Source organism: Nycticebus coucang, chromosome 8 (genome assembly GCF_027406575.1).
Source record: "Nycticebus coucang isolate mNycCou1 chromosome 8, mNycCou1.pri, whole genome shotgun sequence".
Classification (NCBI taxonomy): Eukaryota; Metazoa; Chordata; class Mammalia; order Primates; family Lorisidae; genus Nycticebus; species Nycticebus coucang.
This window is the reverse complement of record NC_069787.1, coordinates 127,608,534-127,624,636: the sequence shown is the minus strand read 5'-3', so window position 1 is coordinate 127,624,636 and position 16,103 is coordinate 127,608,534. Positions and strand designations below refer to the sequence as shown.

General features: G+C 40.2%; 1 protein-coding gene across 1 annotated transcript in view; it reads right to left on the bottom strand.

Annotated features, from left to right (window-relative positions):
* Positions 1–10,580, bottom strand: part of NMD3 (NMD3 ribosome export adaptor) — a 34,701-nt gene extending 24,121 nt beyond the window's left edge. The window contains exons 1-7 of the mRNA XM_053599553.1: positions 10,513–10,580; positions 9,825–9,880; positions 6,870–7,004; positions 4,075–4,171; positions 2,899–2,979; positions 1,863–1,991; positions 1,474–1,564 (exon numbers count right to left, since the gene is read on the bottom strand). Coding sequence (XP_053455528.1) covers positions 1,474–1,564; positions 1,863–1,991; positions 2,899–2,979; positions 4,075–4,171; positions 6,870–7,004; positions 9,825–9,868 — 577 coding nt within the window. The 5' untranslated portion in view covers positions 9,869–9,880; positions 10,513–10,580. The remainder of the gene's footprint in view (positions 1–1,473; positions 1,565–1,862; positions 1,992–2,898; positions 2,980–4,074; positions 4,172–6,869; positions 7,005–9,824; positions 9,881–10,512) is intronic.
* Positions 10,581–16,103: the final 5,523 nt, after the last annotated feature.

The following is a 16,103-nucleotide window of genomic DNA, read 5'->3' as shown; positions in this document are numbered from 1 at the left end:
GAAATTAAAGGACAGAACCTAACCTCCACACTGATGCAAAAGATAAAACTAAGCAATGGACTCTCACAAAGGACACGAGAAACCCAAAAGGGGAAGGCAGGAAGATGGGTGTGGAATAAAAACTTACCAGTCAGGTACAATGAACACTATTCTACTGATGGACACACCAAAAGCCCTAATTTAAGCATTATATAAAGTATCTACGTAACAAGAACACTTGTACCCTTTAATAAATATTTTGAAATTTAAAAAAGAGAGATTAGGAAAACAATGCATCTAACAGTAGTAAACACCATCCAAAAACATTATTCTTTAGCAAGAGACTTGAGTTCACTGAAAAATATTTGTTTTATATTATTAATTCCAGAAATATTCATTTGCACATCTACCACATAAAAGAATGCTACATCAAACAGTAAGCGCTAAGACAGAATAAGCTCTAACGAACAACTATGAAATTATGTAATAATTTTAAAATTCCATCTTTAAGAAATCTAACTAGGGTGGCACCTGTGGCTCAGTGGGTAGAATGCCAGCCCCATATACTGAGGGTGGTGGGTTCGAACTCGGTCCCAGGCAAACTGCAACAAAAAATAGCCGGGGCATCGTGGCAGGCGTCGTGGAGAGCTACTCAAGAGGTTGAGGCAAGATTATCGCCTAAGCCCAGGAGTTGGAGGTTGCTGTGAGCTGTGATGCTACAGCACTCTACCAAGGGTGATAAAGTGAGACTATATCTCTAAAAAAATAAATAAAATACAAAATTTTTAAAAAGAAAGAAATCTAACTATATCATTTGCATATCACTATTTGTTATTACAAGTTTAGGCTTCTGAATTAATTAATCTATCACAAATGTCCCTCAGCATATGAAAAACATGAAAGCATTACCAAAAACCTTATGGATCCCCAAATAATTACCTTCTTCCAATCAGAAACACATCTCTCTAATAAACCAAGTTTTTGATGAACTGACAGCAATTACACTCTATTAATGCAGTTCCCTAAATCTGGGAGACTCATTTGGGAGCGTGATGAGTAATCCACAGAAGAATTAATATTAGTTCATCTTTACGTTCTAAAAACCTAGAATAGCATCTATTATAAACTAGATACTTAATAAATGGCTTGAATCGGGGAAGGAGGAGAACAAAGAAAAATAATCTTAGTTCTAGATATGTGCTGTCCAACAGAGTAGCCACTAGCCACATATGCCTATTTCATGTAAATTTAAATTAAAAGAAAATTAAAGATTTAGATCCTTAGTTGCACTAGCCACATTTCAAGTACTCGATAGCCACATGTGGCCAGCGACTATCATACTGAACAGTACAGAGAACTAAGATTTTTTTTTTTCTTCCTAACAAAAAGTTCTTTTTAACAGTACTGACCCAGATATTACCAGTAAGGAGATAACTCAGATAAACTGAAATATAATTTTCACATCATCTCCAATGCTTTTAAAATTCAACTCACCATGAATCTCTTTGATGCGAAGTGTATTCTGATGCATTCTGTATTTCAGAATCAACTGCTCCAGATAGTAGAAAGTTTTTTTGTGCAAAGTCTAAATATAAATACATTTTTAGATCACTAAATGCCCCCCTAAAAGCCACTTCTAGATAGAGCACATACATATCACCTATAGATATAGCACATTCATTTTTCAAACACGAACAATCCTTAAAGACTATCTGAAATATAATAATGACCTACTTCCAAAGATGAATGTTCCAGGCACCTAGATACCCTTAGTATCTGAAGGATATGGTGAGAAGGGAAAGGAGAAAGCTTTCCTAGCTGTTTATAATTGATGAAGATGAAATACCAGCCGTGGGACTCACTCAGCATCTTTCTCTCATTACCTTTTGCCTGACTTGAATCACAGCCTTCCAGAAATCCTTAGCTTCTACTCTATGGCAGTCTCCGCACATTTGGGACTGAACAACATAATCCACCACAAACACTTGCTGAAGGATAGCACCATTCATCACCTGGTAAAGAAAACAATTAAACGCCTTCTTTCTTATGCTTCTGTTTAATACAATTTTTTTTAAAGGTGCTTTAATGATGAATGCCTTGAGGACATCAAACAAAGTCATGACAATAAGTTACACTATTTCAACAAATGTATGTAGGTTTAATCCAAGATTTAGCAGATTAACACTTCAAATTTGCCACTAGTTGAAATGGTGGTGAGGGTATTCTCCAAAGAACTTACAAGTGTGTATATAAATATACAGACTCGTACTTATATGTCATTCAATATAAGACAAGGAAAACTCTCAAAAGGAAAGGATTACTTAATTCAGTGGTTCCCAAACATAGGGGTTCAGAAATCACTTGGAATTTTCTTCAAGACAGGTTGAGCATCTCAGATCCAAAAACCTGAAATCTGAAATTTCAGCTCCAAATGCCAAATTTTTTGAGTGTCTACTATGACACTAAAAGGAAATGTTCATTGGAATACTTCTGATCAGGAATGTTCTACCAGTAAACCTAATGCAAATATTAAAAAATCAAATAAATAAATAAATAAATAAAAACGCTTCTGGTCCCAAGCGTTTCAGATAAGGTATATTCAACCCAGACTCTGGGGCCTGACATCCAGAGATTCTGATTCAATTACTCTGAGTCATTATAATCATCAGCCAAGTGGGAGAATTAATGCCCAAGCCCACGTTTTTATTTTAGTCTTTTTCCTAATAAAAATCATGAGCAATGGGTGCTCTTATTAAGTGACTTCATTACTTGCACAGATGATTAAAAGAAAACAAAATACTAAAATCAAGAGCACATCTTTCCTTTTTAAGTTCTTTAAGCCATAAAACAACTTACCACTAAGCCTCACTCCCCACCGCCTACGTTTTAGCCATGCTGAGAACACTGGGCACAACTCACCTCTTTCTGAATAGTCAGTTTGACTTTAAGTCTCTTAGAATGGGGCTCAGTCCAAACAAAGCCTGCATCTACAAGCCGTACCTTCAATAAAACATATAGAAATATAAATTATTACCGAAGGTGGGAAAAAAAATGAAAGAACACCTCCTTAATAAACAGATTCAAAAAATGGTTTTGGAATCTGTGGTTAGCATCACGACATGCCAACACCACAAAAGTCAAAAAAAACTTATCATCAGAGGTGAGGCAACAGCAGCAAATAAAAGGATAAACCAATGATTATGTTAAGCAATTGATATAATTCAAGCAAAAATTCAAGTATCTGCAAAGGAAAAAAAATCCCTTTCCCTAAAAAAAGTACACTGTTCTTTGAAAGGGAATTACATTTTCCTTTCATCTTAGAAAGGAAAAAATTATATTTTCCTTTCCATCTTAGAAAACAAAGACCTGGTGACAAACTTGGATTATTCTCTCTATACTAACTCTGTAGCCTAAGAATAGACATTCATTAGAGGAAGTTTCATGCGCTGAACACTAAACTCACAATCATAACCCACTGCTAAATCTGCAGCCATCTACACAGGTGAAAGCCAGTTTGCTATATTGTGAGGCAATGAATATGACCCAAAATGGCCAGAATAGGTATTTGGGGACGAGGGTTAGGCGGCAATTAGAAGACCAAGAATGGGAGCTGTTGTAATAATGTGGACAGGAGCTGGAAATGACAGAAGCAGATCTAACAGCTATGTAGGAGATAAAATCTGTAAGATTTAAAGATAACTAGACACAGGAAGGCGAAAGAGAACAGACTCTAGAATGAAGTGCAAGCATCCAGTTTGGGCAACCAGACAGTACAATGGTACTCAGCCTCAATTATGTTTAGTGATGGCTTTATACAAAGATTTTCAGAAAAAAATATATATGTAAGAGGTCCTCAAATAAATAATGAAAAAAAACTCTGTAAGTCTTTTAAAACAAAAACATTTTCATTTTCAATAAAAAGACTATATTAATATGTAACTTTAAAAATGAAAACATCATTTGTAGCAGAGTGCTACTGCTTAACGGTAAAATGTAACAGTTATTTTTTAAAAACCTGCTCACACAAATTTTCTGAAAATGACTGTACTAATGAAAACATAGCCATAAAAACTGATTTTAGCTGTTTTCACCTACCTTACTTAGAGGGGCCTTGATTTTTTTCAAACATAAAGCAAGAAGTTCCCTAGATTCTAAAGCACACTGTATCCAAGTTCCTGGTGGCTGGAAATATCTGAAAGAAAATAAACATTTTGAAATCCAATATCTCTCAGGAAAAACAGAAATTTCCATCTGGATATACAAATATAACACTATTGATGGGGCAATATCCAAGGTTAACCTGAAGCACTTTAGCACTTAACCCAAATACATTTTGGCAGTTCCAGAAAAACTTTCAACTTTAGCAGCAGCTTTGGTTTTCTCAGAATTTTACATTTTTAACTAATCTGAAATAACCATGACAGTGGCCGTATAACTTACAAGTCCAGTGAAGATAACAAAATACCCAAGAGTTTCTTGAAGCTATTCTCTAAAAAACAGGTAAGAATCATTTCAAAATGGCATTAAAATGATGTATTATGTGCTTCTAAAATGCGTGAGAACTGCTCCTTTCTCACAAAAATGGTGAATCAGTACCTCACAATACTATGTATCAGCAATAGGTCAGCCTATACATCTACATTTCAAGTTTCTTTTTAAATTTCAAATTATAAAACTCAAGTCTTAAAATCTGAAGTAAGACCTGACTAAACTGAAATTTAAAGCCCTTATGCAGATGCCTGAAAGTTGTTAGCCAGCCTACCTGGCACCGGCCGTAGGTGCAGAAGGACTGTTTGTTAAACACACAGAACTTCCCAATGTGTACGTAAATGCCTTTTTGCCATACCTGTTAAATTACTCAAAGTTCTGACTTTTGCGTTTCCAGGTTTAATCAAAAATGTTATACTGGCCTCGCTGTGCTTATTAGCCCACTTTTGGAGTTAGAAAAGGCTTCACAAATCATCTAATAAAACCCCTTCCTTCATTCTGAGGTGGAAACAGGCCCAGAGATGATAAATGGGCAAGAGTTTCAAAACCCTAGTTTGTGAGAAATCAAAGATAAATTCTTAATCTTTTTGTATCTTGTGTCTTGTATCTTAATTCTTTGTCCAGTATTTTTAACTCCACCATGCTTTGGAGAACATTAAGTATTTATAATAGTTGCCCCTAAAGTCACCATGTGTAGGGAAAAATGGAAAATTTTATCTAAATGTACCTTTATTTACAAAATATTTGTAACAGAATTTTACAAAATTCTCTCTACAATGGCCACCTCTTTGTAAAATTTGTAGGTTAAGACCTCATACTTGTCAAGCAAATTTGCAAACTGTAAATTCCCTGAACTAGTACACAAAGTTCACATCTTTGTCTATGTGTACATGTAAGTTGTTTTCTGGGGAGATAGTTTTCAAATTGGGGTCATGAACCAATTCCCTCTCCCCCCAAAATAAAGTTCTAGAGCTTTAACCCATTTGGGAAATCACAGGTGCATAATTTTACACTTATTAGGCAGTTCTTTGCTAGTCAATGGCCTAATACCGCAGTCCCCAACCCAGTATCAGTCTGCAGCCTGTTAAGAACCAGGTGACACCACAGGAGATGAGTGGCAGGCAGGCAAGGGAAGCTTCCCCTGTGTTTACAGCTGCTCCCCATCACTTGCATCATCCCCTGAGCTCCGCCTCCGGTCAGATCAGCAGTGGCATCAGATTCTCAGAGGAGCCTGAGCCCTACTGTGAACTGTGCATGCAAGGAGGATCCAGGTTGTGAGCTCCTTAAGAGAATCTCATGCCTGGTGATCTGAGGAAGAGCTGACGCTGGGGAGTGGCTGGAAATACAGATTATCATTAGCAGAGAGGTTATAAATCAATTGCTTACACCCTCATAAAAACCACCCTCCCGCCCACTTCATCCATGGAAAAATTGTCTTCCATGTCTTCCAGATTATCATTAGCAGAGAGGTTGTATCAGCAACCTCATCAGCATGTCTTCCATGCCTTCCAGATTATCATTAGCAGAGAGGTTATAAATCAATTGCTTGCACCCTCATATAAAAACCACCCTCCCGCCCACTTCATCCATGGAAAAATTGTCTTCCATGAAACCGGTCCTAGTGCCAAAAAGGTTAAGCACCACTAACCTAATACATAGAACCTGTTTATGCCAACAACTAAAGATAAAGAGGAACAAAACACTAACTTCCAGAGAAAGCCTCTGCCTTCAAATCCAATCTTAAATTCCTATCATTCCAGATATGATTAAGCTTCCCTACCACCAACCGTAGTCATTTTAGTTACACATGAGTGCTAATAGATACAGTTTTCTTTTTTTACTTGTATAGATTTAGGGGGTACACACGCAGTTTTGTTACATGGATATACTGCATGAAGTTTGGGCTTTTAATGTAGCCATTACCCAAATAGTGTTGTACATTGTACCCACTGAGTAATTTCTCATCCATCAACCCTCTCCCCCACTCTAGATGACGGTTTTCAAAACAATATAGTTTTTTGCTAAACTACTTGAAACGTGCTTTTTATAATACACAGCTTCTCATAACTAAAGAAAACTCATGACAATAGCAGTACGAGGTCCTTCATGATCTGCTCTCACCTTTACAAACACCAACTCCTATCTATTAACTATATGCACGTATACATCAAACTTTATCCTTTCACAGAAAAGGGGCAGATTACATTACCTTTACAATATCTTTATCAGATTATCAGGACAAACTAGAAAAGTACACTAGAAAACTGCAAATTCAACAAAAATATAAAAATCTCAATAGCACCGCTTTAATCTACACATCTTGGTGTGATCTGAGCATAGTCAGTTGGCTCTCTAAATAGAAAATCCAACTTGAAGAAGGGTGATATAGTAACACACTGTACCTTTGACACTGTTTGCAGAAAGAAATCGAGACTTGCTTCGGAATACCTTGGCTGATGTCTACTTTGCTTCTCAAACAGGCCACACAAATATTGGCAGGATTTGGACTAATCGGAATACCACACTCACAGCACAAGCTTGAATAAATAAAGAAGAAATTTTTCAAATTAGATTTTATAAGCATACTAGTTACATTTTTTAAAAAATACCAAACACATAAAAGCCTTTAAGTTAGGCCACAATATTTCTTGTCCCCTTTAAAAAAAAAGACTTAGCAACAAAGCCATCTTCAAAGATGCAAAGATGAAAAACAAACTCACAATAGTGGGGCAAAAGACCAAAGACGGCCACAATTCCAAATATCCTCAAAATAAGGCCAATGTCTTAATGGTCTAGAGCCAGCACTGTCCAACAGAACTTCATGCAATGTAAGAAATGTACTATTTCTGGTCCAATAAGGTAGCCATTATCTATGACAACTGGGCCCTTAATGGTGACAATGGCATAAAGAAAATAAATTTTCAATTTTATTTAATTTAAATTTACCTTTCAATACGAGGAAAGGTCTAAATAAACCCTTTCTATTAAAAACAAATGGCCTGGGATGGTGGCCAAGCACTTTGGGAGGCCAAGGCAGGAGACTCTCTTGAGCTCAGGAGTTCAAAACCAGCCTGAGCAAATACCTGACTTTATTAAAAATAGAAAAATTAGCCACGTGTTCTGACGGGTGTCAGCAAGTCTAGCTACTAGAAAGGCTGAGGCAGGAAGATCAGTTGTGTCCAGGAGTCTGAGGTTGCTATGAGTTAGGCTGAGGCCTTGGCACTCTAGCCTGGGCAATAGAGTGAGACTGTCTTAAAACAAAAAAAAATAAAAAAAAACACACACAAATGAAAATATATTGAATGGGGATACACTGATGGAGAATATAAGCTTATAGTAATTTCAATTTCAAATACTTAAATAAAAAAAAAGTTAAAGCTCTCTACTGCACCCAACCAAAACCATCCACAGAGGTAACTACCATTAACTATTTGTACATATCCTTTCAGACATTTTCTAGCCAGACAGAAACATCTATATAAACATTCACCAATAAATAGATTGAAAATAAACTTCCCAACTGCAAATGTAACAGAAATGTCGGGGAAATTTTGAGAAGCACTGTTATGCAACATTCTTTTCTTAAAATTGGAAAACTAAGAATGGATTAACAGGACAAAAGTGTGTCAAGGGCAAAATTGGAAAACTAAGAATGGATTAACAGGGCAAATGTGTGTCAATGGCAAAAACTAGAAAGAACATTCTATGACCAGAACATGTAAGATCACTTTGTCTCTTTTTAAATTCAACCTCATCTCTAAATATTAAAGTCTTTTAAAATACAGCTAGTTGATGCCTCACTTGTACTGACCAGTATCTCCAGCGCTACACTGAGCACTTAGTTCACTTACTCAGGGCCTATAGAGGAGCAGAGATCAGGCAGAGCATGGGAGCAAGGCTGAAAAGACTACAGCTACCTACCCATCTCTTTCCAATAAATGTTTCTTGCAGCATTTCTGGAAAATGTACAAACCTCTGGACTACACCAATAGCAACTGATTTCTAAACCATTCCTAATACTAACTAGATGGCTCCAAAGGCAATTTTTTTTTTTTAAAAAAGGACAGAAACTGTCAAAATATAAACATTTACTCAGAGTAGAATATTTTTAACCGGATAGGCAGTATTGACATCTAGTGATTCAGTATAAATGATAGACTATCTAGGTATATTGTGGGAAGAAAAAGTTTGAGATCCACTGATAAAGAACAAAGTTGTCCAAAAGAAAAGTTCTCAAATTTTCTAGGTCCAGCCACAGCCACCAGCCACTTGTGGTTACTTAGCACTTGAAGTGTGGCTAGTACAACAGAGCAACCTAGTATTTAACTGTATGCCATTTAAATTAATTTAGGAAACTTCTAGGTCTAACTGCTTGGGTCTATGCCACCACGATGGTGCTGCTGGAGAGTGAGCAGTTCCTGACAGAGCTGAGCAGACTCTTCCAGAAGAGCCCATGACCAGGCAGTGTGTTCATCATTTTGAAGTAGGATGGGCAAAGTAAACTAAACCCATTCCAAGAAAAGGTTCTGTGGAGGGCTTTGATCCCTAAAACCAGGATCTGTTAAGAGCTACTGATGGAAACAAAAAGTTCAGTACTGTGATGAGCCCCCCAAAACTGATAAATCTGAGATGGCTTAGTCAAAACTCTTGAGAGCTAATGTGGATGGGCTGAAGGAGAGGGACTATAAAGCGTGAGTAAAAGAGCAAACCAGCACTGACAGGCTCGGAGTTTCCTGCTGCTGAACTGCTATTTTTCCTTTGGTTTTTGCTTTTGGCCACCAAGCTAGGTTTCTGGTTCTCTCATGGTAACTGTTTTCATGTGAAATTAAAAACATTTAGGAGAGAAGGGCTGCAATGTGCACTGGCTAGTTAAATTTGGCTACTTGGCTACATGATTGGATATTTCAGGATAATAGTTTAAAACTCTCTATAATCACTAGTTGATCAGCAAAAAAGAAAGTCATTTAAATTTAAATACACAAATCTTAAAAAGTTTCAAAAATAAATTTTTTAATAATTAAAAAATGTAAAAACATTTCTCATTAAAAATTTTAAATAAATTTTTAAAAATTAAAATCATTTTAAGATTACATTATAATACAAATAATAAAAAAATGTAAATAGCTACATGTGGCTAATGGCTACATATTAAACAGTGAGATCTAGAAGGATGCACAGTGAAAATGTGAACTCTCTTAAAGCATGTACGTGTTTATTAGGAAAAAACACTTTATAACGAAAAATGAATTCAATTTTCTATAAAAATAACTTTCATTTTTTTCCCATTTCTGAAAAAAAAGGACACTCCCCCAAAGTTTCACAGACTCATGTAAGAGCGCAGAAGGGCAGCAACTCACATGTGTCCAGGGCTGCGGTCGCTGGCTCCTGTCATGTACTCCATGGTTCTGCACACCTGGTTTTTAAAACATGGTAAGGATGGGATTTAAATCGTTCCTTGCGCTTCACGTAAGGCAAGAATGAAGAAAACTACATTCGGAAACCTCGGAAAAAGCAACTGCTTTAGGACCAGGGCTAAAAGGGATTTCCAGAGTTTCCCATCTGCAACACCCTAGGGTCACCAAGCTCGGTAGCTGACCTCTGACCTCGCGGGGGCCCAACCCCGGGATCCTCACCGTCACCCGGGCCACCAAGCTCAGTAGCCGACCTCTGACCTCGCTTAGGCCCCACCCCGGGCTCCCCACCGCCATCCGCCACTGGGCCCCTGACCGTTCCCGAGGCCTGTTCCTCGAAACTCAGTTGGAGTCCCCGGACGGCATCACCGGGCCCACGGCCCGACCCCGAGCAACAGCCCCAGCCCCGAGCCCGGGCCCTGAGCCCCGCAGCCCACGGGAGAGACCTCGGCAGGCTTGGGCCGGAGGCGCACACGCAGCGCACACGCGGACCGAGGCCGGGCCGAGCCAGGGAGCCCACCCAACTCCCTTCTCAGGGTCACCGCGCGCGGAGAACCCAGTTCCCGGCCCCCGGAAGCTATTTAGAGCCTCCAAGCTAGCCCCGGATTTGCGGGAACCCCGCAACAACACTGACCTCCCTACAGCGTTGTTAGCAGGCCCTGCTATCGGACAGCCACGGAGAAGTTCTCGCGATACAAGAGACAGAAATCCCGCGGCCTCAGGGACGCCAGTGAGAGGGCCGGGTGGGGGCGGAGAAAAGAGAAAGGGGCGGGCCCAGGCGAGCGCGGGGGCGGGGAAAGCCAAGTCCCGCCGCCCGGGGACCGGGCGCTTTCCTGTGTGGTGGCTGCTTTTGAGTTATCTTGCTGGTTTCGTCTGGCCAGAGTTTACTCCAAGCCAGCCTCGTCCTGTGTATGTTCACCATTATATTTCTGATGCCTGCCATAGCCTCATTGGTCAAATGATTATTTGTTGAATAGATAAAAAATAACAGAATAATTATAAAGAAGTCTCCGTTATTTTAAACCAGTTATTCGAATGTGCTTCCTGGTAGTCCATTTAATATTTCCTTATGACATTATCCCTTGATCTTACAGCAGCACAGAAACCACGTCTAATTGCTCTTATGACGGCATTTCAAATTATCTGAAGAGCATAACCAGTTTTTCCCTAAATCTCACCCCAGCTTTCAAGGAATAAGCAAGGGTGTTTTCTGGAGGGTGATAAGAGAAGACGTCTCATCATTTCTTGCCCGAGAAGATTAAGTAGTCTCCCATCTAGTCTCCCTACTTGCAGACTCCAGTCCATCTTTCTAAAAATGTGTCAGATGGTTTATGAAGCGAGTGTATGATGCCCCATGATCATATCAATGTATACAGTTACGATTTAATAAAAAAAAAAAAGAAATTCAGTTAAGAACAAAAATAAAAAAATAAAATGCAATTCTCCTTTTGTCACACTCCCTTATTTTAATACTTCAGTGGTCTCTGATCACCTTCAGGATTATTTCCAATTTCTTTGCATGGAAAAAAATACCTTTCAGTATCTGATTGCCACATGTCCTGTCACAATCTCAAATACCCAGCCCTGCAGATCAAGGGCAGGTCCTTGGGGGAAATAGTCTACCTTTATGCCTAGGCCATTCTGCCATAATCATCAAGCCTGTATTAAATTCCTATTGCTGCTCTAACAAATTACAACAAATTTAGTTGGCTTAAAAAACACAAATTGATTACCTTATAGTTCAGAGGATTGACAAAGCTGATTCCTTCTGGAGGTTCTGGGAGAGAATAAATTCCATTGCCTTTTCCAACTTCTAGAGGCTGCCCACATTCCTTGAATTGTGGCCCCCATCTTCTAGCTGTCACATCTCCTTCTCTGACTCTCCTGCCTTCCTCTTACAGGAGCACTCCTGATATCACTGGGCCCACCCGTGAGGTTTAGGGCTGAAGTCCAGGTAAGGGTCTGCAAGGAGAGCAGGCCAGTCCAGGGATTAAGGAAAGGCTTTATTAGCAGAGAAAGAAGAAAAAAGAACAGAATGGAGTCTGACCAGGAGTCAGCTTGCTGTCATACAGTTTCAAGATGTTTTTATTGGTGTAGCTGGAATGCAGGAGAGAGTTACAAGGAGGTGAGGAAGGTCATCTTTTTTTCTGCAGAGTGAATGATGCTGTGTCAGGGACCAATTTTAGAAGATGTTAGAATTACTCCCTTCCACAGAAAGGTCAATCTTGTCCAGGCATGGTGGCTCACACCTGTAATCCTAGCACTCTGGGAGGCACAGGTGGGTGGATTGCCTGATCTCAAGAGTTGGAGACCAGCCGGAGCAAAAGTGAGACCCCATCTCTCAAAAGAGCTGGTCATTGTCACAGGCACCTGTAGTCCCAGCTACTTGGCTGAAGCAAGAATTTGAGGTTGCTGTGAGCCTCACAGTGCCTCATGATGGCACTGTAGCCAGGGTGATAAAATGAGACTCTGTCTCAAACCACCACCACCCACAAAAACATGTTAATCCTCTCACCAGGACCTTATCTTTAATGTCAGCCAGAACCAAGGTAGGAGATTGCCTTTTTTTTCTTTTTTTCCCCGACTTCCCTTAGGACCTTTTATTACCTGTGACCTTTGGGAACTTGTTTGGGTTACATCTGCTTAGTATTCTATGACCTTCTTGTACCTGAGTAATGATAACTTCTCTAGGTTTGGAAAGTTCTCTGTTATTTCTTCCAATAAACCTTCTACCCCAATCTCTTTCTTTACCTCCTTTTTTAAGGCCAATAACTCTTCTATTTGCCACTGAAGACTCTTTTCTTGATGTTGTAGGAGTGTAGGATAATATTTAGAAATAAACATATCCTACATCAAACACACAAAGTGAACTCTGTGAGTTTAAAACGGCTTGCTATTCTTCCAGAGGCTTAAGGGACCCGGACCCCTCTGGGACACACGCAGAGTTAGCTTGCCTGGAGTTAAAATTCCACAAGCCAATTCTCTGAAGTTGTGCACCCCCTGAAGCCTGAGGCCAAAGGGCATGCCACCCTTCCTCAGAGATACGGGCCAGAGGGTTGACGTATGTTAAAAACATACTGTTGGAGGTCTATAGGTGCTCTGCCCTGAGGAAAGAGACAGTCGTTACTTCATACTGAGTAAACTGAGTGAACGCTTGAAGGTACTCTTCCATTAACTCTGTTCCCCTGTGGCTGCTTTCTTCTCTGTGATCTTTATTTAGATACCTGCCCAGAGATTAGTCAGTATCTAGAAGAGGATGTTTACTGCAGAAGTGATTGTGTTGATGTGGTAACAGGCTATTTCCTTACAAGTTAATTTCAGATAGGTAAAATGAGGTAATGGTGAAACTAATAGATGATAGATTAAGTGTGTACATGACTAGACATGTATAAAATCAAATCCCTGAATAAAGAACTTCGCTACACACCATCCCATACTGTGTAGTCTGTTTCTTGATTACCCTTAATAATTGCAGGAGTGAGTTTATACCCATGGCAAAGCTGCTGTTCTTTCACGTCTCTGGTCACACAACATGGGAGTGCTTCATTCTTTTTATTACTTTTTTCTTTTGACATTGTATTTTCAAACTGCTGTCTTCAAGCTCACTAATTCTTTCTTCTGTGTGGTCAAGTCTGCTGCTGACAGACTCATGCATTTCTCATTTTATCAGTTGGATTCTTCATCTCCAGATTAAGAATTAATTGGTTTTATTTTAGTCTCTTTGCTGATTTCTTGGATAGGCTTCTACATTCCTTCTCTGTGTTGCCTGGATGATCATTAAGCTTCTTCAGAACAACTACTTTGTATTTTTTTCTGAAAAGACACCCCTCTCCATTTCTCTGGGCCTGATCACTAGCACCCTCACTTAGTTTGCTTAGTGAGGTCATGTTTTCCTGGATGTTCTTCATGCTTGGGGATGTGCATCAATGTCTGGGCATCAAAGGGTTAGGGATTTATTTTAATCTTTGCAGTTTGGGCTCCTTTGAACTGATCATTCCTGGAAAGGAATTGAGTGTTGTGATCTATATCAGGGGTCGTCCCAAGCCCAGTAATGCTGTGGCCCTTACAGACTGTAGATGGTACCTCCTGGGTGGATTTGTGTGAAATATGGGAAACTACCCTGAATGACCAAAGTTTCTCACTGTCTTTATTGGGCTGCAGGAGTTGGAAGAGAAATGACTCAGGCACTCCCTCATGGCCACCAGTCCCAAGGCACACTGAAGCCAGCCCAGGCTCACCCTAAGCCAGTGATGACTGCTGCCTGGCTACCTCTGATGTTCAAAGCCCAAAGGCTCTTTAGTCAGCAGATGATGGATCCTGCCAGGACTAGTCCTTCTCATAAGGCAGTGTGCTTCCTTCTGCCCCAGAGTGGGTCCAGAAATGTCATCCAGGACTAAGGCCTGGACTCAGAAGCCTCAGGGTCTGCTCAGTATTTTATTTCACTGTGGCTGAGCTGGTATACAAATTGCAAAACAAAGTCCTCTGACTTTTCCATTTTCTTTCCGCAAATGGAAGAAGACTCCCTGAGCCATACTGCCTATAACTGTGGTGGTAACACAGGCACTGACTTAGTCTCCACCAGTCACTTGCCTCTCTAGTCCACTGGCTTTGAGTCAGCACAGCTGCATAAATTGCCCAAAGACTGCATCTTTTGCACCCCAATCGCCTTACAAATTTAGTTCAGGTCCCAGCCTGCTTTTTGTAAGACAGTGGTGGAGCAAGCCAGACCGGGTTTTCAGATAGAGGATGCTTTGTGGCCAGGCTGGTCTAAATGCTCCCTCTGCGGGTACCAGCAGGATTCTTCCCCAGGCTGTGTCCTCCCCCAATCACTTCCCTGTCCCCCCTGGACACCCAGATTCTCTGTCCACTCAGTGCACTGCTGTCAGAGGCTGGGGGAGGCGATACAAGACTGCTTCAGTGCCTCTTTCCTTGACATAATGTTAAAACCAGGTAGTGTGATTATTCACCTGGTTTTTTGGTTCTTCTGAAGGTGCTCGTTTGTGGGGATAGCCATTGAATTTGGTGTTTGTGGGGAGGGACCATGGCCAGAGGTTTCCATTTCACCATTTCTCTTTACTTTCCCCCATCTCTATTATTTCTTATACAACTGCATTTGGACCTGCAATTATTTCAGAACTTTAAAAATTTAATTAAAAAAAGTGAAAATTTCTGATTAAGACAGCAACTCTCTGCTTTTATCTTTTATAATAATTATCTTTAAAAAGCCTTGACAATGTTGTCACCGCCTTCGGTTAGCTGATTAATCCCACCGACACCTCCCCCTTCTCCCACTAGGGGCAGCCTTGTGACAAAACTTTGGCCAGAGGAAAACTGCAAGAGAAAGTTTATTGGGCAATCTTCCAGGGAAGCTTTAGCTCTCCTAACAAAAGGCTCAGACTTTGGCTATGCTATTATGCCCTCACTCTTTGCTCCTATCTCTTTTCTGTGTAGAATACAAATATAATACCCAGAGGTGCAGCCACCATCAAATGGCCACAGGCAACAAGCAATCAGGGCAAATGGCATCATTCTGACCATGGTAAGGCAGAGAGCTAGAAAGAACCTAGCTAGAAACTTCAAGACAGTCTCCCCAGTGTCCTTATGCAGACCCAGCCACCGTGGGCTGCCCACCATTTGGTTTCTTCTATGTAAGGAAAAAAAAAAAAGAGTGTTTCAGCTTCCGGTGGCCAGATTTTCTATTCTTTGTTGCCAAAGACATTTCTAACCCATTCTTACAGCCAAAGGACATTCTCAGGCAGGGCTTATGTCCTCTCCTACCTTGCAAGACTGTTTTAAGGATGAAAGCATCAGAGCTGATTAATATTCTTGTGTGCTTCAGAAACCAAATTGCTGATACTCCCTTTTCCTTTCTCCTTGCCCATCAGTATTTTGTGTTTCTTAGTCTCTTCAGCTTGGCCTGAATTTGTATTACGTGTATAACCAGATTCTTGCCAGTTACTCTCCTAATTGAATTGGGCTTTTGCTGTAACTCACACAGCTCAAAAAAAAAAAAAAATTAAACCTAAACCATTCCAGTCCAGGGCATCCACTCACCTCTTGACCTCACAGCACTTACTGGCTGCACCCTCTCAATTGCCAATTCACCATGCACTGTCCCATGACACTTGTCATACAGTACTGTCACACAATAATCAAGCTGAGGGGACTTCAGAGAGCATCTGCTCCAGGGACCTCAGTGCACATGAATTGTGGCCTAACTCTTGG